The sequence below is a fragment of the Hyla sarda genome, chromosome 1, assembly GCF_029499605.1.
Source record: "Hyla sarda isolate aHylSar1 chromosome 1, aHylSar1.hap1, whole genome shotgun sequence".
Taxonomy (NCBI): Eukaryota; Metazoa; Chordata; class Amphibia; order Anura; family Hylidae; genus Hyla; species Hyla sarda.
Genome location: NC_079189.1, coordinates 254,587,844 through 254,615,126, shown reverse-complemented (window position 1 = coordinate 254,615,126; position 27,283 = coordinate 254,587,844). Strand labels below are relative to the sequence as shown.

The window sequence follows — 27,283 nt, the reverse complement described above, 5'->3', positions numbered from 1 at the left end:
CCCCCCCCCCCCCCCTCCATCTTAATCCCCTTGTGCTATTATTATCCGATATGGCAAAAGGGGATCAGAGGGAGGGGGGAATTATCAACCCCCCCCCCTCCATATTAATCCCCCTGTATCATTATTCCCCCTCCATCTTAATCCCCTTGTTCCATATTGGATAATAATGGCACAAGGGGATAAAGATGGAGGGGGAATAATGGTAAAAGGGAATCAGAGGGAGGTGGAAATTGTGGGACAGGGGGAGTAAGATGGAGGGGGAATAATAGCACAAGGGGATTAAGATGGAGATGGGATGCATTAGTATAAAGGTAAGAACACGCCTTTTGTCTGTGGGTACCCCTCGCTCGCAAGTTCCGCGTGAGGGGGTACCCGTGGACATACTTTCAGGCCTTGGGGGTACGGTCGCCGAAAAGGTTGAGAACCACTGGTCTAAAGGGACATGTGAATGCTCCCTGGTGGGCTAGGGGGGTGGATCACCCCCCCACAGCGCAATCGCAGGGGGGCGATCCACTATGGAGGTAGCCGGAGGACTTACCTCTGCTTCCTCCTGTCCCGGCTCTGTCATTGATAGATCCTGGCTGGACCAGGCTCTATCAATGGATCACAGAGCACACAGATCAATGGAGTTCAATAGAATCTATTCATCTGTCTGAGGAATCTAATGATTCCTCATAAGTCTAATAAAGTGTAAAAGAAAAAAAAAAAGTTTTAATAAAAGTTTGAAAGACACCCAGTGGTCTTCAAACGGTGCCCCTCCAGATGTTACAAAACTACAATTCCCAGCATGCCAGGACAGCCGTTGGCTGTCCGGGCATGCTGGGAGTTGTAGTTTTGCAACATTTGGAGGGCCACAGTTTGAAGACCGCTGCATTAACCCCTTCCATGTTAAAAGTTCAAATCTCCCCCTTTTCCTATATAAAAACATGCAAACATAATAAAAATAAACATATTTGGTATCGCTTCGTGTGTAATTGTGCAACCTATTAAAATATAACATTAGGTATCCCGTACGGTAAATGTAAAAAAATACCAAACCACAGATTTGCAATTTTTATAATATCCCAGAAAAAAAGCGATTAAAAAGTCAGATCAATGCCAAAATGGTACCGATACAAAAAACAGATTATGGTGCAAAAAATGATCCCTCATACAGCCTGGTATGCGGAAAAAAAATAAAGCTACAGGGGTTAAAAAATGGCAATTAAAAAAATTAGAAAAAGTTCAGAATTAGTAAAACATGACGTAAACGATACAAATCTGGTATCGCTGTAATCAGGCGCCTAAAGTAAAAAACTAACATGTTACCTCAACCACAAGGTAAATGGCGCAGAAAAGAAAAAACACCAAATCTGCAAAATTATCTTTTACTATTTCAATTTCACTTCCCTAAATATTTATATATTTTTTGGTTCAGAGAATACGTTATTGAAAAATTAAAAGGTGTCATTATAGTAGGTAGTTATCATTATAGTAGGTAGTTATGGCTATTATAGGGCGAGGAGGAAAAAAATCAGAGCGTAAAAGCGAAAATTGGCCGGACAAGTGGATCGTCATGAGGGACAAGTAGATTTTGCTCCATTTTAGTCCCGTGGACAAGTAGTTTTTTATAAAAATTTCCACACCCCTGGTATTGGTAAAATTTCACTGATATTTGCATCCTTTCTTGGTAAAAAAAATCTAAAAATTTCATGAAAATTGTGAAAATTTAGCATTTTTCTAACTTTGAAAGTCTCTGCGTGAAAGAAAAATGGATATTCCAAATAAATTACATATTGATTCACATATACAATATGTCTACTTTGTGTTTGCATTAAAAAATTGACAAGTTTTTACTTTTGGAAGACACCAGAGGGCTTCAAAGTTCAGCAGCAATTTTCCAATTTTTCACAAAATTTTCAAAATCGTAATTTTTCAGGGCCCAGTTCAGGTTGGAAGTGGATTTTAAGGGTCTTCATATTAGAAATACCCCATAAATGACCCCATTATAAAAACTGCACCCCCCCAAAGTATTCAAAATGACATTCAGTAAGTGTTTTAACCCTTTAGGTGTTTCACAGGAATAGCAGCAAAGTGAAGGAGAAAATTCTAAATCTTCATTTTTTACACTCGCATTTTCTTGTAGACCCAATTTTTGAATTTTTACAAGGGGTAAAAGGAGAGAAATCACCCTAAAATTTGTAACCCAATTTCTCTCGAGTAAGGAAATACCTCATATGCGTATGTAAAGTGTTCGGCGGGCGCAGTAGAGGGCTTAGAAGGGAAGGAGCGACAATGGGATTTTGGAGAGTGAGTTTTTCTGAAAGGGTTTTTGGGGGCATGTCCCATTTAGGAAGCCCCTATGGTGCCAGAACAGTGGACCCCCCCACATGTGACCCCATTTTGGAAACTATACCCCTCATGGAATTTAATAAGGGTGCAGTGAGCGTTTACACCCCACTGACGTTTGACAGATATTTGAAACAGTGGACTGTGCAAATCAAAAATTTTATTTTTCATTTTCACAGACCACTGTTCCAAAAATCTGTCATACACCAGTGGGGTGTAAATGCTCACTGCACCCCTTATTACATTCCGTGAGGGGTGTAGTTTCCAAAATGGGGTCACATATGGATATTTATTGTTTTGCGTTTGTCAGAACTGCTGTAACAATCAGCCACCCCTGTGCAAATCGCCTCAAATGTACATGGCGCACTCTCCCTTCTGGGCCGTGTTGAGCGCCCCCAGAGCACTTTGCGCCCACATATGGGGTATCTCCATACTCGGGAGAAATTGCATTACAAATTTAGAGTTTTTTTTCCCCCTTTTACCTCTTGTGAAAATGAAAAGTATAGGGCAACACCAGCATGTCAGTGTAAAAAATTTATTTTTTTACACTAACATGCTGGTGTAGACCCCAACTTCACCTTTTCATAAGGGGTTAAAGAAGAAAAAGCCCCCCAAAATTTGTAAGGCAATTTCTCCCGAGTACGGCGATACCCCATATGTGTCCCAAAACTGTTGCCCTGAAATACGACAGGGCTCCAAAGTGAGAGAGCGCCATGCGCATTTGAGGCCTGAATTAGGGATTTGCATAGGGGTGGACATAGGGGTATTCTATGCCAATGATTCCCAAACAGGGTGCCTCCAGCTGTTGCAAAACTCTCAGCATGACTGGACAGTCAATGGCTGTCCGGCAATACTGGGAGTTATTTTGCAACAGCTGGAGGCTCCGTTTTGGAAACAGTAGCGTACCAGACGTTTTTCATTTTTTTGGGGAGGGGAGGGGGGCTGTGTAGGGGTATGTGTATATGTAGTGTTTTTTACTTTTTATTTTAGGTTAGTGTCAGTGTAGTGTAGTGTTTTTAGGGTACAGTCACATGGGCAGAGGTTCACAGCAAGTTTGCCGCTGGAAGTTTGAGCTGCAGCGCAAAATTTGCGCCATCTCAAACTTGCAGCACTCACTGTAAACCTCCGCCCATGTGAGTGTACCCTGTACATTCACATTGGGGGGAGGGGGGCGAACATCCAGCTGTTGCAAACTCCGAGCATGCCCTTTGGCTGTCCGTGCATGCTGGGAGTTGTAGTTTTGCAACAGCTGGAGGAACACTGGTTTGGAAACACTAAGTTAAGTAATAAACTTTCAAGTGTTTTGCAACCAAACTTAGTGTTTCCAAACCAGTGTGCCTCCAGCTGTTTCAAAACTACAACTCCCAGCATGCATGGTCTGTCAGTGCATGCTGGGAGTTATAGTTTTGCAACAATTGCAACAGCTGGAGGTACTGAGGTAGGAAACGGACAATCTTTCCCAACTAGTGTGCCTCCAGTTGTTGCAAAACTACAACTCCCAGCATGCCCAGACTGCCCAGGCATGCTGGAAGTTGTAGTTCGGCAATATCTGAAGGATCAGATGTTGCCGAACTACAACTTCCAGCATGCTTGGGCAGTCTGGGCATGCTGGGAGTTGCAGTTTTGCAACATCTGGAGGTCCACAGTTTGGAGACCACTGTATAATGGTCTCCAATCTGTGCTCTTCCAGATGTTAGAGAACTACAACTCCCAGCATGCCTGGACAGACTGAGCATGCTGAGATTTGTAGTTTTGCAACATCTGGAAGAGCACAGATTGGAGACCATTATACAGTGGTCTCCAAACTGAGGACCTCCAGATGTTGCAAAACTACAACTCCCAGCATGCCCAGAAAGCCAAAGGCTGTGCTGGGAGGTGCAGTTTTGAAACTCCCAGAGGCAGCAGTGAGATCGCAGCGCCGCCGGGACCGCATGGAGGACGTCGCTCGCGCCGGGACCGCTCGGGACACCGCTCGGACGGGTAAGTGACGCTGGGGGACGGGTCAGGGACACTTAGCAGAGCGGTGTGTGTCCCGATCCCCGTGATCGGGACTCACACACCACGCTGCTAAGTATTCTGATAGCGAAACGCTGCTATCAGCTAGTCAGATTTGACTAGCTGATAGCAGCGATTGCTGGGGGGGGGGGGGGGGGATGAAACCCGCCGTGGTCGCATAGTAAGATGGCTGGCTATCAGTGATAGCCACCATCATTCCGGGCGCTGCGGAATGCCGCGAGTAGCGGCAAAAATGTTCATGACATACCTGTATGTCATGGGTCGGGAAGGGGTTAAGTCCTTTGGAGTAAGGTAGTTTTTTTTTTTTTTTTTTGTTTATTTCCACACCCCTGCCTAAAATGGACAGAGGTGTCAGAAGAGCACTGTGGATGTGACAGAAAAGAAATCCCAAAAGAAAAGAATTTCCTCTGGAGCATACAGCAGCTAATATGTACTGGAGGTATTAAGAATGTATAATAGACATAATTTACAAATCTGTTTAACTTTCTGGCACCAGTTAAATAAATAAAAAGTTTTCCACCGGAGTACCCCTTTAACGGAGCGTTAGTTTTTGGAAAACCTCTGTTGGATCAAAATGTTCTCTTCCCCCTTATATAAATTCCTTAAGGGTTGTAGATTCTAAAATGGGGTCACTTCTCTGGTGTTTCTCCTGTACTGGTTCCTTAAAGACTCTGCAAAATTCCCATTGTACCCCAAAAGAGTTTCAACAAAATCTGTTCTTCAGTAGTCACTGGACAGTCAACTTCAATTCTGAGCCCTGCCCAGGCTGCATAAACCACACAACACATTGGGTATTGCCAAACCCACCTAAAAATTCCTGGAGTGTATGTCTCTGGTGGCGCAAGATAAGTACAACATATTAGGCACTGAATTGGCATATCTGTAATACAATCACAATTTTCACTCTGTAAAATCCCCAAAAAGCATTAGCCTTTGGAAAACCTCTATTTGATCAAAATGCTCCCTACCCCCTTATTTGTAGTCCTTGAGGGGTGAAGATTCTCAAATATGGTCAAACCTCTAGGGTTTCCACAAATTTTATACCCTTAAGCCTCAGTAATGAAAGCGCAATGCAATAAGTGTGACCAAAGTAGAACTGATCTTTGACTTGGTGCCAAGTCTATCCTAAGCCCCATCTGCCCAATTAGAAGATAACATGCCACCATATGCGGTACTGCCGCATTCAGGAGAAGTTGTGTAATAAAGTTTGGGGTGTTAATATTAGGGATCAACCGATTATCGGTTTGGCCGATAACGATTCTGGACATTATCGGTATCGGCAATTACCTTGCCGATAATGCCCCGCCCCCCCGGCCAGAGACAACCGTCGCCGCCGCTGCCCCATTGCCTCCCCATCCTCTGGCCACATACCGCCGCCGCTGCCCCATTGCCTCCCCCCATCCTCTGGCCACATACCGCCGCCGCCGCACCATTGCCTCCCCCCATCCTCTGGCCACATGCCGCCGCCGCTGCCCCATTGCCTCCCCCCATCCTCTGGCCACATACCGCCGCCGCTGACCCATTGCCTCCCCCCATCCTCTACCCACATACCGCCGCCGCTGCCCCATTGCATCCCCCCCATCCTCTGGTCACATACCACCGCTGCCCTATCGCCGCCGCCTCCCCAAATCCTGTTCCTGGGGTCCGCGATACTTCTGGCTCCTGAGCTGTTGCTGTACCCAATGCGACGTCACCGTCAGTGCGCATAGTGACAGCGCAGGACGCCAACGGAGCCTGAAGTATCATGCACCCCAGGAACAGGTAATTATAACACCGGGGATAGGGGGAGTCGATGGGGCGGCGGCGGCGGTATGTGCGCAGAGGATGGGGGGGTGGCGGCATGTGGGCAGAGGATGGGGGGGGCGGCATGTGGGCAGAGGATGGGGGGGCGGCATGTGGGCAGAGGATGGGGCGGCAGCATGTGGGCAGAGGATGGGGGGGGCGGCAGCATGTGGGCAGAGGATGCTGATACCACAGTGGGCACTACAAATATACATGTGGGAGAAAACAGATTCTGCAAAACCTGCAGCCAAAATGCAGGTAAAAGAATGGACAACAAATGATGCCAAAATAAAGCAGACATATTGTTGATACTGAAATAGAAACAAAAACATAACTATCAATATAAAATACGTAATGAAAAAACCTAAGAATCGTTTTGCCCAGTAAAAGCGTTCCAAAGTTATTATCACATAGAGAGACAAATGTCACATTTGAAAAAAAATGGTCCAGGTAATAAAGACCAAAATTAGAAGGGTCATGAACGGAATAAAGCTGTAGATTTGCAGTTTCTGGTGGACATAAGGCAGACTATTTTCCAAATTGTGCATTCATTTGCCACAAGTCTTTCCAAGCACTCATTTAAGGGGTTATCCACCATAAGGTGATTTTAGTACGTACCTGGCAGACAGTAATGGACATGCTTAGGAATGATCTGCGCTTGTCTTGGGATTACCATAACACTGTGGCTAGCTTTTTGTGAACTTGTATTTCCTGTTTGACTTTTTTTTTTTTTTTTTTTTTTTTTTTTTTACTACAAATCCCACAATTCCATTTTCCTCCCTCCCACACATCAGCCACCCCACCCATTGAAACATAAAAGCTGCATCCATTCAAAAGACCTGTGGTTTTCAATCAGGGTGCCTACAGCTGTTGCATTAGTTGCAGATTGATCTCTCTCCAACCAAGCGATCGCTCCAGCAATTGAAGCAGATAGGCTCCCTGTCATCAGCTGACTAGTGAGTCAGGTCTCTGCCGCATTGCAACCTGGGAAAAATCTAAGACAACAGTCATTTTGTATGCTGTTAAAAATAAATATTGGGGCGAAAGTCACATAAGAATTGTGAGAAAACCGTCACACACGGGTACAGACACTATATTATGAACTACACTAACTTTACAGCCCCTGCAGCATAGTCAAAAAAAATTCCTGGAATACCCGTTTAAAGCACAGCTGCACAGGCAATCGGAATGGACTTACCAATCTGCAACTTAAAGGGGGTATCCAGCACAATTATTCACAAGACAATCGTGATATCAGCCCTGTGCGACTATGTCCAGCAAAATGTTGCTATTAACACTAACAATAGATGCTGCAGACAGTCAACTGCAGCATCTAAAAGTAGAAATTACTGGTGCGGTTGGTTGGGTTCGGGGGAGCTGATCTGGACCTGTGCAACATGTGTGTTCCACTCCTGCCCACAACCGTGACATGTGTCCAATCCCGCCGCTCCTGCAAACATTCTGTCATAGCTTTTAACCCATTAACCCTTTAGATGCCACAATCAAAGTTGATAGTGGCATCTAAAGTGCTGTAAATCAAGTGCCGCCAGCTCAGAGGAGCTGATCAGGACAACCGCTGAAAAACTGTGGGGTCCGAATCAGCCGAGAGGATGTTTGGAGGGTCCCTATCTGCCTCCTTTCCTGACAATCGGCGCTCCAATAGTGCTAGGTTCTACTGCTGCATGTATGTTTTGCACAATTGAAAAATAATTGAAGATTCCTACATAAGGGCGAGTGCCACTATTTCTGCCTTATGAACTGCCGTGATGAACATATCTGCACCCTTATTGGAGTCTGCAGACTACACCGCTGTTGACCTAAGCTATCTAAAAGTCAAATGTTATCTTTGTCTATTAGATGCCATGGAGAAACATCACACCAGGGATGGCATAATGTAAATTATTTTTGCCTTTCTTGTCTTTAATAAAGGTACATTAATACCTCGGGGGATAGTTGTGAAACCAATGGTATGGCCATTTCTCTAAAGAGAGCACACACACACACCATCCATCTCCCACTGGAGCAATACTGACCTTCGAACCTTCCAGAGAAGCTGTCAGTTGCCCTGCAACGTTTTTTCTTCTTTGTTCTTTTCTTGGCATCTGGAATATCAATGGGAGCACTCGAAGGCATGTCTTTGGGGAGGAAAAAGAAACAAACAAAACATAATTAAGAATAGAAAATCACTGGCCACTGTGTTGTGGTGCACAGTTACAACTGCCTTCACATCTCCTGAATAGTGCAAGTTGCCCAATTCAACATTAAAACGGTTATCCAGCAATAGAAAAAAAAATTTTTTTTTTTTGCCATAAACAGCACAAGACATGTCCTCAGGTTGTGTGGTATTACAGCTTGGCTCCATTCACATGAACGGGACTGAGTGAGCTGCAATACCACACAATCTGAGAATAAGTGAGGCGCTGTTTTCTGTATCGATGAGCTTTGTTTTAGTAATCAGGGAAATCCCCTTTAACCCCTTAAAGGGGTACACCCGTGGCAAAAAAGGAGATTTTTTTTTACTTACCGTAAAATCTCTTTCTTGAAGGATCCATTGGGGGACACAGACCGTGGGTGTATGCTACTGTCTCTAGGAGGTGTGACACTATGGTAATAAAAAAAAAAGTTGGCTCCTCCCAGCAGGATATACCCGCCTCCAGGCCCTGAGCTAATAAGTTTTAGTTCCAGAGCAATAGGAGACGATCGACAGGTCAAAGATGACACAAACTGTCCGAGAACCAGAATAAAAAACATAACTGAACACACCCTCGGACAGAGAACCACAGAAAACCCCAAAAAGGGCGGGAGCTGTGTCCCCCAATGGATCCTTTGAGAAAGAGATTTTACGGTAAGTAAACAAAAATCTCCTTTTCTCTATCGGCTCCATTGGGGGACACAGACCGTGGGACATAACAAAGCCGTCCCTTGGGTGTTCAGATAAGCAGTCAGGCAGATGGCCTTTCCACTGCCGCCTGCAACACTTTACGGCCCAGACTAGCATCAGCCGATGCAAAGGTATGAACCCGGTAGAACCTCAAGAAAGTGTGCAAAGACGACCAGGTAGCCGCCATGCAAATCTGCGAGGCCTAGGCTCTGTTCTGGAGAGCCCAGGATGCCCCAACAGAACGGGTAGAATGAGCCACAACCCTGAAAGGAGGAATCTTCCCCTTACAGCGATAAGCTTTGGAAATGGCAGATCGAATCCACAGAGAAATGGTGGCCTTGGAAGCAGGCTGTCCTTTACGACGACCCTCCGTAAGGACGAAAAAGGAATCACACTGGCGAAACGCAGAAATGATAGAGAGATAAGACCGAACAGCCCGAACCACATCCAGCTTGTGGAGTAAGCGGTCCTTAGGATGAGAAGGAGCAGGACAAAAAGACGGGAGGACAATGTCCTCATTGAGATGAAAAGCCGAAACCACCTTAGGCAGAAAGGAAGGATCTGGACGGAAAACAACCTTGTCCTGGTGGAGCACCAGAAACAGAGAACGGCAAGAGAGAGCTGCCAATTCAGACACCCTCCGGATGGAGGTGATCGCAACAAGAAACGCCACATTTCAAGAAAGGAGGCGTAGAGACAACTCTCTAAGGGGCTCAAAAGGTTCACCCTGGAGGGCACTCAGAACCAGATTCAAGTCCCAAGGGGGAGAGGGCGACCGATAAGGAGGGACAGCATGCGCCACTCCTTGAAGGAAAGTCCAGACATGAGAATTAGAAGCCAGAGGACGCTGGAAAAGAATAGAAAAGGCCGAAACCTGACATTTAAAGGGTAGCTCCCACCATCCTATTTTTTTTTTTTCTGTCCCTGCCTATTGCCAATCTATCCCTAACCCCCTCCCTGCTTTTAATTTTTTTTTTTTACTATATTAAAAATGCCTTTTGTCTGCCTGGCAGTGTGCTCACTACCAGGCAGATTTCCCCAGCAGGCACCACGTCACTGATGCCTGCTGGGGGGGGGGACTTCCGCCCTTAGTTCATCTACACAGGGTGCCTCCAGCTGTTTCACCACTACAACTCCCAGCTTGCCCTGACATCTATTGGCTGTCAGGGCATGCTGGCAGTTGTAGTATTGAAACAGCTGGAGGCACCGTGTGTAGATAAACTATTAGTTAGTTACAAGCGGCGCTAGCCCGTTCCCCCGCCCTGCATATCCGTTCCCTCATTACACTTGCAGTTACTGCAGAGTCCGGCAGCGGGCATGCAGGGACAGCGGCGGCGAGGCAACGGCGGCGAAGAGGCAACGGCGGCGATGTGCGGGAGGAGTGGCCGGGGAGACAATGCGCTCACTCCCGCCTGTCTGAGAGACAGGCAGGGAGCGAGTGCAGCCTAACTGAAAAAGGACTGATTGCCACTCCAAAATCAGTCCTTTTTCAGGCGTGACATCACGCCAGGCTGCAGCCGGCCACAAGGAGGGTGACCCCTAGTGGCTGTTTTTTTAAATGTAAATTAAACCTTTTTAATGAAAAAAAAAATTATAAAAGTATATTAGAGATATGTTGTAGTACATAAGTACTACAACATATCAAAAAATAAAGTTGGTGACAGACAGTGCCCATTTAAGGGAACTGAGAGACAACCCTAGTTCCAACCCCGACTGCAAAAAGGAGAGAAGACGGGGAAGCGAGAAGGTCACAGGAGACAGGACCTGAGCTTCACACCAGCAAAAAAAAAAAAAGACCGCCAGGTACTGTGGTAAATTCTTGCCGAGGAGGGCTTACGAGCCCTGAGCATGGTGTGAATGACTTGGGAAGAGAACCCGTGGGCCCTCAAAACCGCGGTCTCAACTGCCACGCCGTCAAATGCAGTGACTGTAAATTGGGGTGGCAAAGAGGACCCTGTGAGAGCAGGTCTGGACGAAGCGGAAGGCGCAGTGGAGCGTCGTCCAGGAGCCTGACCACGTCGGCGTACCATGACCTTCGGGGCCAATCTGGAGCTACCAGAATGGCGGGAACGTCCTCCGCTTTGAGCTTCCTCAGAACCCTGGGAAGGAGCGGAAGGGGAGGAAACAGATAGGGTAGGGCAAACCCCGCCCAAGGAATCACTAGATCTTCCGATTGTGCCGGGACGCGAAGAGGTCCACGTCTGGAATGCCCCAGAGGTCGCAGATATGTGCGAAGACCTCTGGATGTAGGGACCACTCACCGGGGTCTGGTGAGGACTGACTGAGGAAGTCCGCTTCCCAGTTGAGCACCCCTGGAATGTGAATCGCCGAGATGGCCGTAACCATGCTTTCCGCCCAGATAAGAATCTTTGTCACCTTGGCCATGGCTGCCGAGCTGCGAGTGCCACCTTGACGATTTATGTATGCCACGGCCGTGGCGTTGTCCGACTGGACGCGAACAGGTCGGGTCTGAAGCCGGGACTCCCAATGAAGACAAAGCAGGATCGCCCGCAGTTCCAATATGTTTATCGGAAGAAGGGCTTCTCGGGGAGACCAGAGTCCCTGGACCGTCCAATCCCTGAACACACCGCCCCAGCCCGACAGACTGGCGTCCGTCATAACCACCTGCCAGTGAAGGGGAAGAAATGAGCGCCCCTGGAGAAGAAGCGGGGAGCGGAGCCACCAGAGAAGAGACTGACGGATCTGTGAGGGAGAAAAATCTTGCGATTGAGGGACAGCGGAGATCTGTCCCACCGAGAGAATCGCCAGTTGAAGAGGTCAGTAATGAAACTGGGCAAAGGGCACGGCCTAGGACTTCCATGCAAGTGCAGATGGAGACTGGGACCTGAAGCCGAAGGGAGCTGACTCCTGACAGAAGAGTTAGACGTTTGTCCGGTGGAAGGCAAATTCGGGTCGAAGCCGTGTTTAAGTAAAGTCCTAAGAATATCAGGGACTGGGTGGGAGAGAGGACTGACTTGTCCCGGTTGACAATCCACCCGAAGCGATCCAGAGTGTGAAGAGTGACATCCACATTCTCCAAAGTCTGGGCTCTGGTGGGAGCCTTGATGAGAAGGTCGTCCAGGTAGGGTATAACCGAGACTCCCCTCGACCGCAACATGGCCATCACCGGCGCAAGGATTTTGGTAAAGACCCGAGGAGCCGTGGCCAGGCCAAAGGGGAGGGCTTCGAATTGAAAATGCCCCTCCGGAACCGCAAAGCGGAGGTACCGTTGATGGCCTAGAAATATTGGCACATGGAGGTAGGCATCCTTGATGTTCACCGAGGAAAGAAAGTCCCCTTGTTCCAGGGATGCCATTACCAAACGGAGAGATTCCATTCGGAAGTGGCGGATGAGAAGACGACGGTTGAGACGCTTGAGGTCTAGGATTGGCCGCACAGAACCGTCCTTCTTTGGGACCACAAAAAGATTGGAATAGAAACCCCGAAAACGTTCCCCTGGAGGAACGGGAACGATAACCCCCTGGAGAAGCAGAGATTGGAGAGCCTCTCGAAATTGCTTCGCCAGAGAAGGAGACCGGGAAAAAAAACGATCACTCGGGAGCGAGGCGAATTCGATTCGGTAACCGCTGGATACCACGTCCCTGACCCAGGAGTCCTGAATGTGTGTGGTCCAGATGTCTCGGAAAAAAAAAAAAAGACTACCTCCCACCCGAGAAAAAACTGCGGGTGGGGGCTTCACTTCATGCGGAAGTGGGTTTGCGGTTGCCTGATTTGGCCGCAAACCGGCCGGAACGGTTGTTGTCCGACCTCCAAGACGGGCGCGGCCGGAACGAGGGAGCCTTCTTGTTCCGCGAAGGCGCCCGCTCAGACCCCTTGCTGGGGCCAAAGGTCCGAAAGGAAGTGGGCTTCCTTGGGAAGTAGAGCGAGACTTATTTTGAGGCAACAAGGAACTCTTACCTCCCGTCAAGGCGTTAATCTCGTCAAGGCGCTTGCCAAAAAGACGGCCACACGTAAAAGGAAGCTCAGTGAGAGACCTTTTGGAAGTGGCATCCACATTCCAAGCTTTAAGCCACATAGAACGGCGGAGAGCAGCTAGAGATCCGGGAGATTGGTGGATCCACTGAGGGAGGGGAAACCACCTTAGTGATCCTTGTCAAATGGATAACGTTCTTGAATCGTCTTAATTCCTGGGAACCTCTTGTCTGGATGTTTCCATGCAGATTCCAGAATGGCGTCAAAGTCAGCATGAAAGCTGAACTTTTGAGGTGCTGGCTTAGCACGATGAAAGGATACTTCAGTGAAAGGTGTCTCTTATGGCCGCAACCAATGAGTTCACCGTTTCAACTGTATCAGAGCAGTCCTCTGAGTCAGATGCCGATTCGGAAGCCTCGTCAGCCAGTTCACCAGGAGAATGAACGAGTAGAGGCAGTCCTGGAGGGGGCGTGACCCTGACCGGGTACGCTGCTCTGGCGTGGTAGAGCGGCGACTCCAAGAACGTCCTCTGGAGGAGCGACGTTTGTGACCAGATGACAGGGGGGCGGGGCACGCCTATCTGAGGACTCAATGAAAGAGTCGGACGAGGCACCCCTAGTACGCTTGCGAGAGCTTGAAGTATGTGGGGAAGTGGAGCAAACCCTCACAGAGGGCCGACGCAGGGCAGACCCCTTCAAGGCGGACACCACTTCCCGGGAGGCCTCAGCCACCGAGCGGGAGACTTGGGTCAAGTCAGCCATATACTGGGTCAGGGAAGAAACCCAGGCTGGAAAGGCAGCTGAATCCACCGGAACCAAAAGGGCATCAGGGGGTACCTGGGGGAGCAGGCGGGCCCAGTAGAACTAGGCATCTTAGCATTGCAGTGCTTACAGACAAAATAAGTCACCAACGCTCCGGTTTTCTGTTTAGAGGGAGGAACAGCTCTGGGTACGGACATAATGAGAAAAGACAGGAACTTTCTCACTCTAGTCTGTGTCCCCTGGCAGCTGGCAGTGAGGAGAACGCGGCTCCGTGCAGCTAGTGAAAAAAGGCCAGCCAATAGCCAGAGAGGGGCGTGCATGAGGTAGAGGCACTAAAGGATTGGCCTCTCACAGTGAAATTCACGCCCACGGCGCCGATTGGAGGACACTTTGCGCCTCCAGGGACCTCCGACGGCCCTGTGGGCGGAGCCAATGGAGGACGGGGAAGAAGCTGTCATGGCACCCGCTCCTAGTCCCGAGCGCATATGTCAGCCGCATATGCGCTCGGGGGGAAGAGAGCGAGTGGCGAACACGCCGACAGCAGCTGCCGGAGATAGTGAAAGTAAGCTGGCGCTCCGTGCGCCCGGCAAGAGAAAGCGCCGCGGCTGTCAGCCGCATATAAGGCGCTGCGGCTCGTAGCCGCATAGTAAAAAAAAACACACACAGTGAGGTATGAAACACACATACACACAGTGCAATCACTCATGCCCCCTAAAGATGCCCCTGCTCGCCCCAGAAAGAATAAAGCCCCAGTACAGCCAGCCCCATAAACCTAAAAAGAGGTGGGCCAAAAACAGAGGGTCTCCAGAGGTTGCAAGTCCGCACCTAAGGATAAAGGAATGTACTCACCTCAGTCAGAAGAACTTACCTAATTGAGTCTTCTGTGAAGTCTTCAGTCAGCTTTTTGTCAGCTGCATCACGCCTGGCAGCTATGCGCGCGAGCGAGGCGAGCAGGGAAATAGGGGGAACCGGACCCATGAGGTACCAACCCAGGCGCTGACCGTTGGCGGGGGGGGGGGGGGGTCGGAGGGGGGTGAACAGCGCATATACGCAATGTCTGTGCCCCCTTACTCGCAATGGGGAAACATGGAACCGGAGTCCGTGAGTCCCCACTTGAAAACATGAAAGAAAAAGGGAGTAAAAAACTAACACGTCCCTATACTAGGAAAAACAATAATATAGAAGACCATGTCCACCTCCTGCTAGACACTAAGCTAAAACTGATTAGCTCAGGGCCTGGAGGCGGGTATATCCTGATGGGAGGAGCAGAGTTTTTTTTTTTATTACCATAGTGTCACACCTCCTAGAGACAGCAGCATACACCCACGGTCTGTGTCCCCCAATGGAGCCGATAGAGAAAAACATTTTTAAATCAACTGGTGCCACAAAGTTAAACAGATTTGTAAATCTCTTCTATTAAAAAAATCTTAATCCTGCCAGTACTTTTTAGGGGCTGTATACTAAAGAGAAATCCAAAAAAGAAATGCATTTCTTCTGATGTAATGACCACAGTGCTCTCTGCTGACCTCTGCTGTCCATTTCAGGAACTGTCCAGTGCAGGAGAAAATCCCCATAGTAAACATATGCTGCTCTGGACAGTTCCTAAAATGGACAGCAGAGGTCAGCAGAGAGCACTTTGGTCATGACATCAGAGGAAATGCATTTCTTTTTGGGATTTCTCTTCAGTATACAGCCCCTAAAAAGTAATGTAAGGATTAAGATTTTTTTAATAGAAGTGATTTACAAATCTGTTTTCTTTTTAAATCAAGTGGTGCCAGAAAGTTAAAGTTTTCCACAGGAGTACCCCTTTAAGGACCAAGCCCATTTTCACTTTAAGGACAAAAGTGTTTAAGCATTAATAACTCTGGGATGCTTTTACTTTTCATTCTGATACCGACACTGTTTTATCGTGACATATTCTACTTTATGTTAGTGGTAAATTTTCATCGCTACTTGCATCATTTCTTGGTGAAAAATTTTAAAATGTTATGAAAAAATAGAAAATTTTGAAGCTCTCTGCTTGTAAGGAAAATAGACATTCCAAATAAATTATGTATAGATTCACATACACAATGGGGGAGATTTATCAAAACCTGTGCAGAGGAAAACTTTCCCAGTTGCCTATAGCAACCTATCAGAATGATTCTTTCATTTTTCACAGGCCTTCATAAAAATGAAAGCAGCAAGCTGATTGGTTGCTACGGGCAACTGGGCAAGTTTTCCTCTGCACAGGTTTTGATAAATCTCCCCCAATATGTCTGTTGACATTATGTTATCATTTAGGAAGCCCCTGTGGTGCCAGAACCGCAAAAAAAAAATCCACATGGCATACTATTTTGGAAACTACATCCCTCAATGCACGTAACAAGGGGTACAGTGAGCCTTAACACCCCACAGGTGTTTGATAAATGTTCATTAAAGTGGGATGTGAAAAAGGAAAATTTTATTTTTTACACTAAAATGCTGGGGTTACCCAGTGGTAACAGGATGAAATGTCACTGTAAATTTTTACATTTCTTTGGAGTAAGGACATACCTCATATCTGGGTGTAAACAGCTCGGCGGGTGCACACCGGCCTCGGAAGAGCAGGAACGCAGTCAGGGACCTTGAGCTTATACATAGCTGCCTATGGAGCCAGAACAGCGGGACCCCCCCCCCCTCAAGGAGCATTACATGGGTTAAATTACAAAAATGGGGTACAGTGGGACGTAAAATCAAAACAGGTTATGTTCCCAGAATGATGACCCAGAGTATAGCCAAAACTAAAAATACGTTCACCCCAAAACCCTATGCTCTGAATAATCATTCCAGGAATGTGGTGTGTGGCCATCCCTAACCTGTTGCCTCAAATGCGCACCCCGCTCAGTTGGAAAGAGAGCGCTGCGCATTTGAGGCAACATAAAAAAAAGTCCCCGATGATAGTCACTCCGTTACCCATTTTTGGAAAAATACCCCAGAGGTCTTAAAAGTTTTAATAAGGGAAAATTTAGTACTGCATGGAAGTGTGATACTTCCTGAAGCAGTTTTTAATGCAGAGGCCCGGATGATCAGGGCACGTGTCACATTGAGTGGTGGTGTCATTTCGTATCCCCCTCTTGTGACCCACACTGCAACTTTTCTGGGATAGTCCCATCTTTCCAGTGTGGGGGACTTCACTTGGAAAGTTTTGGCCTGGGACGATCCTGGCACCTATAACTTCAGCAAAGATCAGGGCCTTTAGAACTTCTTGGAACTGGAGGAATGTCCCTGTGTTGCCAGCATGCTGGGACAGTACAAAAGAGTTGTACATGGCAACCTGTACCAAGTAGACCTCAACTTTTTTTGTACCATACCAGGGTTTTCCGCATGGTGATGTGATGTATGGCTTGAGGACTTGATCAGACACATCAACTCCCCCCATATACCGAATGTAGTCCAGAATACTATCGGGCTTGAGGACCGGTGTTGTGGTACCTTGCACAGGGACAGGTGAGCTTCCTTGACCATGAATTGTGGTCAGCATAAGGACATCCCTCTTATCCTTATACCTGACCAGCAACAGGTTTTCATGGGTAAGGGCAAAGGACTCACCCTAGGGCATTGGTGTCTGAACAAAATTTAGAGGAAGGCCTGTCTGGTTCTTCCGCACGATCCCACAAGCGAATATTGATCTGGCAGCAAGGGATGTGAACAGAGGGATGCTGGTATAAAAGTTGTCCACGTACATGTGGTAACCCTTATCCAGCAATGGGTGCACAAGGTCCCAAACAATTCTGGGGGTTCAATACGGGAATCTTGTCCCTCATATACTCTAAACTTGCAAGTGTACCCGGAGGTACTCTTGCAAAGTTTGTAGAGTTTCACGCCATAGCACTTCGAGGGACTATACTTGTGGAAGAGACTCATCTACCGAGAGCTCCTGGCCTCACTTTGTAAAGCCGGTCATAAGCAAGGGGGGGGGGGGTTGAAGAGTGTGTATATGTATGTGCTTGGTGTTAACTTTATATAACGGTGTGATTAGAAGTCGCACACAGTTAAAAAAAAAAAAAAAATGCTGCAGGAGTTTTTTTTTTTTTTTTTTTTTATTAACCTCCTACCTGTCCCTGCATACAAACTCGCCCTGCACTAAAATCACTTCTTCAGCCCTGAGGGGCACAGATCTTCACAGATGGGGGGTCCCTGGCTCCTCACAGCTCAGCCCGCTGACTGAACTCGGTGGACAAGCAGAGCTGGGAGAAGGGGACATTAACCCCCTACTCTGCCGGCTGCTATTTGTTGGATCAATAGCAGTGCTCCTGGGGGGGTGAAGGTATCGCCACCTCCCCCTAGCTACAGGACTACACTGCCCATCACATCTATCTCCGGGTCATCGAGTCACATGTGACCCATATGGCCGGAATCGCTGCAGATCGCCGGTGTGAATTCACCGACGATCTGTGGCGATCACTGACAAGTGGGCACCTCAGGACCCCCAGGGCATTGTCACGGGATGCCTGCTGAATGAGGTCCGGTCCAAAAAACTTCTATCCACAGGATAGGGGATAAGTAACTGATCGCGGGGGTCCGAGCAATCTCCAGTGCAGGACACCGGCACGCTCACCAAGGAGCACGTCTACTGGTAGAGGCCACGTCCTCCATTCATTCTTATGGGAGCGCTGATGATTCCCGAGTGATGTACTTGGGTCTTTTCAGCACTTCCATAGGAATGAAGTGCAGGGTCCAGCCCTGGTGATCACGGGAGGTCCCAGCACTCAGACTCCCCTGATCAGCTACCTATTCCCTATCCTGTGGATAGGGGACAAGTATTTTTTTTGTGGATTTCTCCATTAAACGATAAACTCTAAAATGTTTAAGGAATTGGTACAAAAGGCATTGCCCATCTTAACTACTCAAGACCAAGTAGCAACAAGATTATCTGTGCTTGGAAGCTGTAATATATGGTGTTGAGCTGTATTGGTTAGGAAAGAGGTGAATCTACATTTCTATACAGGAACTTAGGGAAAAGGTGTATTACATGGTTCTGTTCAAATTGCTAATCATGCTATACAATGTCATGTTTGCAGCAGCTCTCCACCCCGATATGTGGATCCAGAGCAGAGGACCCCTTTATGATTATTTATCCTTAGAGTGCATAAGGGCCGCAGTTGTAAGCTTTCGCTGTACAATACTACTACAGACAGTTTTGGTCCACAGCCTGCTGAGGAACTATTTCATCCGGGACAGTTTGTAAATCGAGGAGGAAGAGGAATAACACCCCTTTCCTTCCCCCTCTCCCTTGTGTGTTTTGTCTCTCAAAGCTTCGGGCCTATGATCTCCCCTCTCTACGCCCTTCTTTCCAAAGTGCCAAACTGGTAGTGTAGCATGATATACAGCATAGGGAACTTGTGCTATATATTGTGCTGTCATGCTATACATGGTGAATGTATTTATTGTGTATGTGATTGACAATTGATTACAAAAAAAAAATTGTATAAAAAAAAATAAAAAAATAAAAATAAAAAAAAGCACAGGAACAAAGGAGTGGGAAGACAACTGTAAGGGCCCACGCACACTATGGAAATTTCACATTCAGCAGCCTACCTATTGTTTCCAAATGTATTCTGTTGCTCTGAGCAATTCTGGATTCTGCCAAAAGAATGAACATGTTCATTCTTTCAGCAGAATCCCACTCATTCTTTACCCTATGAGAACCCTGAGTGAATGTGATTTAAAAATAAAATGTAAAAAATATATTGTGGAAATATGTGAAAATGTCCAAACTATTACAATATAATGTACAAGTCTAGAACTGCTGATTTTTGGTCACTTCATGTATCAAAAAAAATTAAAAACATAAAAAAGGGATTGGAAAGTCCCATCTAAACAAAAATTGTAAGCAATCCTCAATAGAAGCGAGTAGCTGAACTGATGTATATTCCACTTTGCTAAATATAGCAGGACACATAGCTGATGGTGAGGCTATGTTCACAAGTCAGAATTTCTGCATGGAATTCCGCATTAATTTATAGCCGATACACTTCAATGGGAGTATTCACATGAAGTAAACAACCAGCCATTCATCATATTCATCTTCTTGCTTAATTGCATGGTAGAATACTCACATGGATACAAAGGCAGAGGGAAGGAGCAACAAGCTCCGTTTCGCACTGAACACAGTGCTTCTTCCGGCCATGGCCATAAGAAGCACTGTGTTCAGTGCGAAACTGTGCCATGGCCGGAAGAAGCACTGTGTTCAGTGCGAAACTGAGCATGTTGCCTGTGTACCCCCCCACTCATTCCCTCTCCCTTTGTATCCATGTGAGCGGTTTTGCAAAATCTATCCTAGCCTGTGGACCGGCTCTATACGTTTATATCGCAGTGCCGTAGTAGCACTCTTTTTACCTACACTTCAATGGGATTCCGCTGTCCCATTCACACAGCAGAATTTCTGCTGCAGAATTTGCGCTGCAGGAATTCCAGTGAAGTAAGGGGCAATTCAGGGGGCTGCGTCATAAACCTCTTGGGGACACAGGGCATATGCATACGCCATCCATCCATGTTCCCTAAAAAGACCCAGGGCGTACCTGTACGCCCATGGGTATTCAGGTCCCTGCTGTTCGCCGGGCGGGGACCAGACGGGGATTGCCTGCTAAAACCATTCAGCAGGCATCCCGTGACATCGCCAAAGGGGGTCCTGAGACCACCCCATATCGGCGATCGACTCAAATCGCTGATCAATTCAGATTAGCGATTTGCAGTGATTCCAGGTCATACAGGTCTCCGGTGACCTGGAAAATAAGGGGGATTGGGGCTGTCCAACACAGCCCCGATTGCCTGGAAGAGATAGGAGTGAGGTGGCAGGGGTGCCACCCCTCCTATCCCTGCGATTGATGGGTCAGAAGCGACCGATCAATAGCAGAAGGAGGGCAAGGGGGGTTAAAGTTCAGTTCCCCCGCTCTGCCCACCCATGGGTGTCCGGGCAGAGCGGGGGAACCCGATCCAGACGGCGGCGGCAATGACGTCATCTGGTGGCGGCGATCCTGATGTCATAGCAACGGTGGCGCAGAAATCCAGCAGCGGCAAATTTGGGTAAGTAGCCTGGAGGACCACAGTTTACAGTCTAAGCTGTGGCCCTTCATATCTTGCAAAACTACAACTCCCAGCATGCCCACACAGCCATTTGCTGTCTATGCATGCTGGGATTTTTAGTTTTTCAACATCTGGAGGGCCACAGTTTGGAGATCACTGTGCAGTGGTCTCTAAACTGTGGCCCTCCAGATGTTGCATAACTACAAATCCCAGCATGCATGAACAGCAAGCTGTTGTCTCGGCATGCTGGGAGTTGTAGCTGTGTGCCTCCAGCTGTCGCATAACTACAACTACCAGCCCTTTGGCTATCAGTGCATGCTGGGAGTTGGAATTTTTTAACAGCTGGAGGCACACTGGTGGGGAAGAGTTTGTCTGCTACCTAACTCAGAGTTTTCACCCCAGTGTGCCTCCAGCTGCGGTAAAACTACAACTCCCAGCATGCATGGTCAGTCCATGCTCAGAGTCGTAGTTTTGCAACCGCTGAAGAGGTGATGAGCATTCCCCTCCAATATATGAATGTACAGGGTTGACACGGACAGAGTTTACATTAAGTTTTCCGCTGCAAGTTTTAGCTGCGGCAAATTTTCCACCGCAACTCAAACTCCCAGTGGGAAACTATGTGAACCCCGCCTGTGTGGCTGTACCCAAAAAACACTACACTTCACAACACAAAATAGAGTCAAACACAACATACTACAAACACCCTTACAGCAGTTCTGACAAACGCAAAAAAAAAAAAAACACCCCCATGTGACCCCATTTCGGAAACTACACCCCTCACGGAACGTAACAAGGGTAACAAGGGGTACTCTGAGCCTTAACATCCCACAGATGTTTGACGAATTTTAATTAACCCCTTAACGCCGAGTGCCTTAAATGTATGGCGCTGCAAAGTGTCACTTCGCGCACAGCACCGAACATTTACAGCGCTGTGTTCCTTGATCAGCGCCTCTCTGTCTACACTAACACAAAATAAAGGGTAAAACACCACATATACAACCCCCCCCCCCCCCCCGACCCCCAAACGAAAATTCGTCAAACACCTGTGGGGTGTTAAGGCTCATTATACTCCTTGTTACGTTCCGTGAGGGGTGTAGTTTCCAAAATGGAGTCACACATGGGAATTAATTTTTTTTGCATTTATGTCAGATCTGCTGTAAAATCAGCCACCCCTGTGCAAATCACCAATTTAGGCCTCAAATGTACATGGTGCGCTCTCAAACCTCCAGCTGTTGCAAAACTACAACTCCCAGCATGTACTGACAGACCGTGCTGGAGACAAACTGGTTGGAAAACCTTCAGTTAGGTTCTGTTCCCTAACTCAGTATTTTCCAACCAGTGTGCCTCCAGCTGTTGCAAAACTACAACTCCCAGCATGAACTGATCGCCGAAGGGCATGCTGGGAGATGTAGTTATGCAACAGCTGGAGGTATGCAACTACAACTCCCAGCATGCCGAAAAAGCAGTTTGCTGTTAGGGGAGTAGTCGTTTTGCAAGATTTAGAGGGCCACGGTTTAGAAATCACAGCAGAGTGATCTAACTGTGGCCCTACAGTTGCAAAACTACAAATCCCAGCATGCTTAGAGAGCAAACTGCTGTGTGGGCATGCCAGGGGTTTGCACAGGGACAGGAATTCCCACGGGCGTACAGGTACGCCCTGAGTACTTAAGTACCAGGGAGCCAGGGTCTACTTGTACGCCCTTGGTCCTTAAGTGGTTAACAAAAGTTTGTTAATCACCTGTGAGGTGTTAAGGCTCACTATAAACCTTGTTATGTTCCTTGAGTGGTGTAGTTTCCAAAATGGTGTACCATGTGGAGGTTTTGTTGCTGTTCTGGCACCATGGAAGCTTCCTAATTGCAACATGCCCCCCAAAAACCATGCCCTCCAAAATCCCAAAGTTGCTCTTTCCTTCGAGCCATGTTGCGACCCCGCAGAGCACTTTACGTCAACATATGAGGTATTGCCATACTCGAGAGAAATTGGGTTACAAGTTTTTTTTTTCCTCCTCATAACCCTTGAAAAAATGAAAAAAATTGGGCTTCATGAACATGTTCGTGTAAAAAAATGGAGATTTTGATTTTTCTCCTCCACTTTGCTGCTGTTCCTGTTAAACACCTAAACGGTTAAACTTTCTGAATGTCATTTTGAATACTTTAAGGGGTGCAGTTTCTATATTGGGGTACTTTATTGTGTATTTCTCACAGAAAGGCCCCTCAAATCCACTTCAAACTTAACTGGTCCCTTAAAAATTCAGATTCTGAGTTTTTCGTGAAAATTTTGAAAATTGCTGCTATATTTTGAAGCCCTCTGGTGCCCTCAAAAAGTAAAAACATGTCAACTTTATGATGCAATTATAAAGTAGACATATTGTATAAGTGAATCAATATATAATTTGTTTGGAATATCTATTTTCCTTACAAGCAGAGAGTTTCAAAGTTAGAAAAATGCTAAATTTTCAAAATGTTCATGAAATTTGGGGATTTTTTTTTTTTTTTTAACAATAAAGGATGCAAGTAACAACGAAAATTTACCACTGTGTTAAAGTAGAATATGTCATGGTAAAAAATCTCAGAATCTGAATAAAAAAGGTAAAAGCATCTCAGAGTTATTAATGCTTAAAGTGACAGTGGTCAGAATTGCAAAAAAGGGCTGAGTCCTTAAAGTGAAAATGGGCCGAGTCCCTAAGGGATATATATAAAGAATAAATAAATAAATAAAAAAACAGCAAGTAGGACCACACTTGCAAGACAGACTCCACTCATAGCTTACTTACCAGGGCGAGAGGGGCAGTCAAAGCTGAACACAGATGCAATATTTCTGGACTCCTCTCCATAATCTACTTCAAATGGGTTTTGTCCCTAGAATAGAGAGTAACAAGTCAGAATATACAAGTTTTTCTTTACTTGGTTACTGAAAAGTAAAAAATACACAACCATAAATTCCCTGTTAGCAACTGTAATCTAAAGAATGATAAAAAGTACTATAAAACCTGTCTACTGATCTCAATGTTAAGCAGAAATGCAAAACAGGATTCATGTAGTAATATTAAATTATATATAAGGGTAAAAGTTAATACCATCCTATTTAATACAACATTGACCAAAGTGAAAAGGTTAGGTCCTTCTGTTCTGTGTTCAGACAAGTCTAACTTGCACAACCTTCATGAGTAGAACAGCCATATATTAACTAACAGACTTTGAGAGCAGATAGCGTCAAACTATCTGATAGTTTGGCACCATCGGCTCTCAGTCTATTGGTCAGTACCTTTATCATTTGTATACAGTAGAATCTCCTAAGAGCGGACACTCACGGGAAATGAAGAAAAGTGTCTGCTATTATGAGATGTCCCCTATTTGGAAAAAAAAGCTTAACAGTCTAAATGACCGAATACCGTACTGTACTCACTCCAGAGTGTAATTACCTATAAAATATGATAAAAAGCAAAATTACTGTAGAATCTCCCATTGACGTTTAATAAACCCTTATTCCTTCCCTGTATCATTTAATTTCCCCTTTATACCCTGTGCCACCTTTTGCCAAATTATCCCCCCTTACCCCCTGTGCCACATCATTTTCCCCTTGATCCCCCTGTGCCATTTAATTCCCCCATTATTACCCTCTGTGTAAATTCATCATCCCCTTTATTAAGTGACACAGGTTGATAAAACTGAAATTAAAACACACAGGGGTGGTTAAGAGGGGGTGATGAATTTGCAAAGAGGGAAATAAAGGGGGAATGAAATAGCACAGGGGGGATCAAGAGGAAATGATGTGGCACAGGGGATAATGAAGGAGGGAGGATTTGGCAAAGGGGGAATAATGTGGCACGGGGAAGGGGGGATGAATGATGTGGCCAGTGTATGTACGGAAGCATGAGACCACTGTTTAAACAGCATTCTCTTGCTTCTGTGCTGGGGTGTGCAGCGGGGGCCTGGGCCCTCAGAGTCTGGGCCCCTTACTGGGGTATTGACTATAGCCTGACATTGGCCCTGTGTACAAGGTAAAGGCAGCACATAAGCCTGGTTGTCCCCTATTGGGAGTGTTTGTCCCGTTGGGAGCGTTTTGTCTCCTATTAGGTGCCCCCTATTGGGAGGTGTCTAGCCCTATGGTTTAACAGTTGAATATAAAGAACACAGAGAATTAAGGATTAATCACGGAATAGGGGCTAAAGTTTTGCGAGGGTCCAACCACTTGGTGCCCCTCATGATTTCCTGTACAAGGGCCGGCTACTCACTTGGTGCGCTCCAGCCCCCACCTTCAGAAAAGGGCTTCAATCATTGTCTGTTCAGCAGGTGAATTACCTGCTGAGCTGGGGATAGAGGATACATTTTATTTTGCTAGAGCTTGTGTGGTAGTGTAAGCTTCAGACAAGACAAAAATAGTGCTAGGATTGTGTACGGGAGGAAGGCAACATGACTTGGTGGCAATGTTCTGCTGAGAAACCTTGGATTCTGATTTACATGTGGATATAACGTTGACATGTATAACCTTACTTGATATCGTTGCAGACCAGATACACCCCTTCATGGCAACAATACTCTCTATAGCAGTGGCCTGTTTTAGCAGGATAACGCACCCAGCAAAACCTTGAAATGGTTTGAGTAACATGACAGTTGTAAGTGATGACTGATACCAAGAACCGCAGAACACCATTCAAGGCCTACATCATCCTTAAGGGGTACTCTGGTGGAAAACATTTTTTTTCGAATCTACTGGTGTCAGAAGGTTAAATACATTTGTAAGTTACTTCTATTTAAATGTTAACTTTTACAGTACTTAGCTGCTGTATGCGCCAGAGGAAGTTGTGTAGCTCATTCCAGTCTGACTTCAGTGCTTTCTGCTGACACCTCTGTGTGTCAGGAACTGTCCAGAGCAGAGGTGCCCATAGCAAACCTCAACTGCTCTGGACAGTTCCTGACACAGACAGAGGTGTCAGCAGAGAGCAATGTGGTCAGACTGGAAAGAACTTCACATCTTTCTCTGGAGGAAACAGCAGCTGATAAGTACTGGAAGTTTAAACAGAAGGCTTTTCTAAAAAGAAGTAATTTACAAACCTGTATAATTTTCTGGCACCAGTTGATGTGAAATAAATAAATTACATTTCTACCAGAGAACTCCTTTAAACCTGGAATCTATTGGATGGGGACTATAAGGAATAGTAAAAGTAATTCAATATAAAATCAACTTACCTTGAAGGAACGATGAAAGCCTTTCATTTCAGGACTTTTTTTTTGTACCATTCTTGCAAAAAAAATCTTAAAATTCAAATTATATGGGCACAATTCTCCCAAAACTTAAATACTGCCTAAATATGCAGTTGAAAGTTTGGAGTTAAGGAAGAAAAAATAGGGGACTGCAGATCTCAGAAGGCTGGAAAGAGACCCTGTAAAACAAATAAAAGACCATAAGGTTTGAGCAAAGAAAAAACAAGTATAGATGAGTTTTAGTCACTGTTATTGGGGTGGTTTTCTTTTGTTTTAACCCCATTAAAGGAGTAGTCCAGTGGTGACCCAGTGGTGAACAACTTATCCCCTATCCTAAGGATAGGGGATAAGTTTGAGATTGCGGGGGGGTCCGACCGCTGGGGCCCCCTGCGTTCTCCTGTACGGAGCCCCGACCGCACGCGGGAAGGGGGCGTGTCGACCTCCGCACGAAGCGTCGGCCGACACGCCCCCTCAATACAACTCTATGGCAGAGCCGAAGCGCTGCCTTCGGCAATCTCCGGCTCTGCCATAGAGATGTATTGAGGGGGCGTGTCGGCCGCCGCTTCGTGCGGAGGTCGACACCCGCTATCTGGCCGGAGAGCCTGGCCCCCGTACAGAGAGATAGGGGATAAGTTTTTCCCCACTGGACTACCCCTTTAACTAAGAAACTCTCCGCTCTCTCCCAGAGGAGAAAAGCACAGCATGCTGTAGAAAGATAACCAATGGTGCCCCTATAGGAATGTAGGTTACGTAGCGTAACGTAGGTACCTCTAACATTCACAGTGAAATACACAAAGAATCGCAATATTAAAGTGTTTTGTCCATATGCTAAGACTATTGTTTTCAGTGCCTCCCTGGTGCATTAGCATATGGGCAAAAACACTGGCAGCACAGTAATAAGCATCTCCCTACCAGCAATACACAAGACTGGGTAACACAGCATCATGTTCCGGCCACAGGTAAATGACTTAAACTGAAAGTAATTGATCACTATGATGCTTTCAGTTTAAATCTCTAAACCTGCGGTCAGGATAGGATTTGCATCCAAAATAGACAAATAAATTGGCCATATTGTCCAAAAGCTCCTTCCCATGTGCATTGCAGTGTGAGATGTACATGCTTTCCATAGAGTGACAGGCAATGCACAATACTGAACCATTGTAAACAGTTCGCTTCAATCCCTATTCTCATGTACCGTGTCTGCTGAACAGAAATCTATGGTGTTATTCCCAGCTTACAACTCTATAGAAAGCAGTTGGTCGGGCGATGTGTTGTTTGTATGTTTGTTCATTTTTATTGAAGCTTTTTGAACACAAAAATAAAGTATGAT

General features: G+C 46.4%; 1 protein-coding gene across 2 annotated transcripts in view; it reads right to left on the bottom strand.

The window, feature by feature from the left end:
* MKNK2 (MAPK interacting serine/threonine kinase 2) overlaps positions 1-27,283 on the bottom strand; it is a 104,500-nt gene that overhangs the window by 56,916 nt on the left and 20,301 nt on the right. For both annotated transcript variants that reach the window (XM_056570972.1, XM_056570963.1), the window contains exons 2-4: positions 25,939-26,132; positions 23,523-23,607; positions 8,160-8,261 (exon numbers count right to left, since the gene is read on the bottom strand). In XM_056570972.1, coding sequence (XP_056426947.1) covers positions 8,160-8,261; positions 23,523-23,607; positions 25,939-25,989 — 238 coding nt within the window. In that variant the 5' untranslated portion in view covers positions 25,990-26,132. The remainder of the gene's footprint in view (positions 1-8,159; positions 8,262-23,522; positions 23,608-25,938; positions 26,133-27,283) is intronic.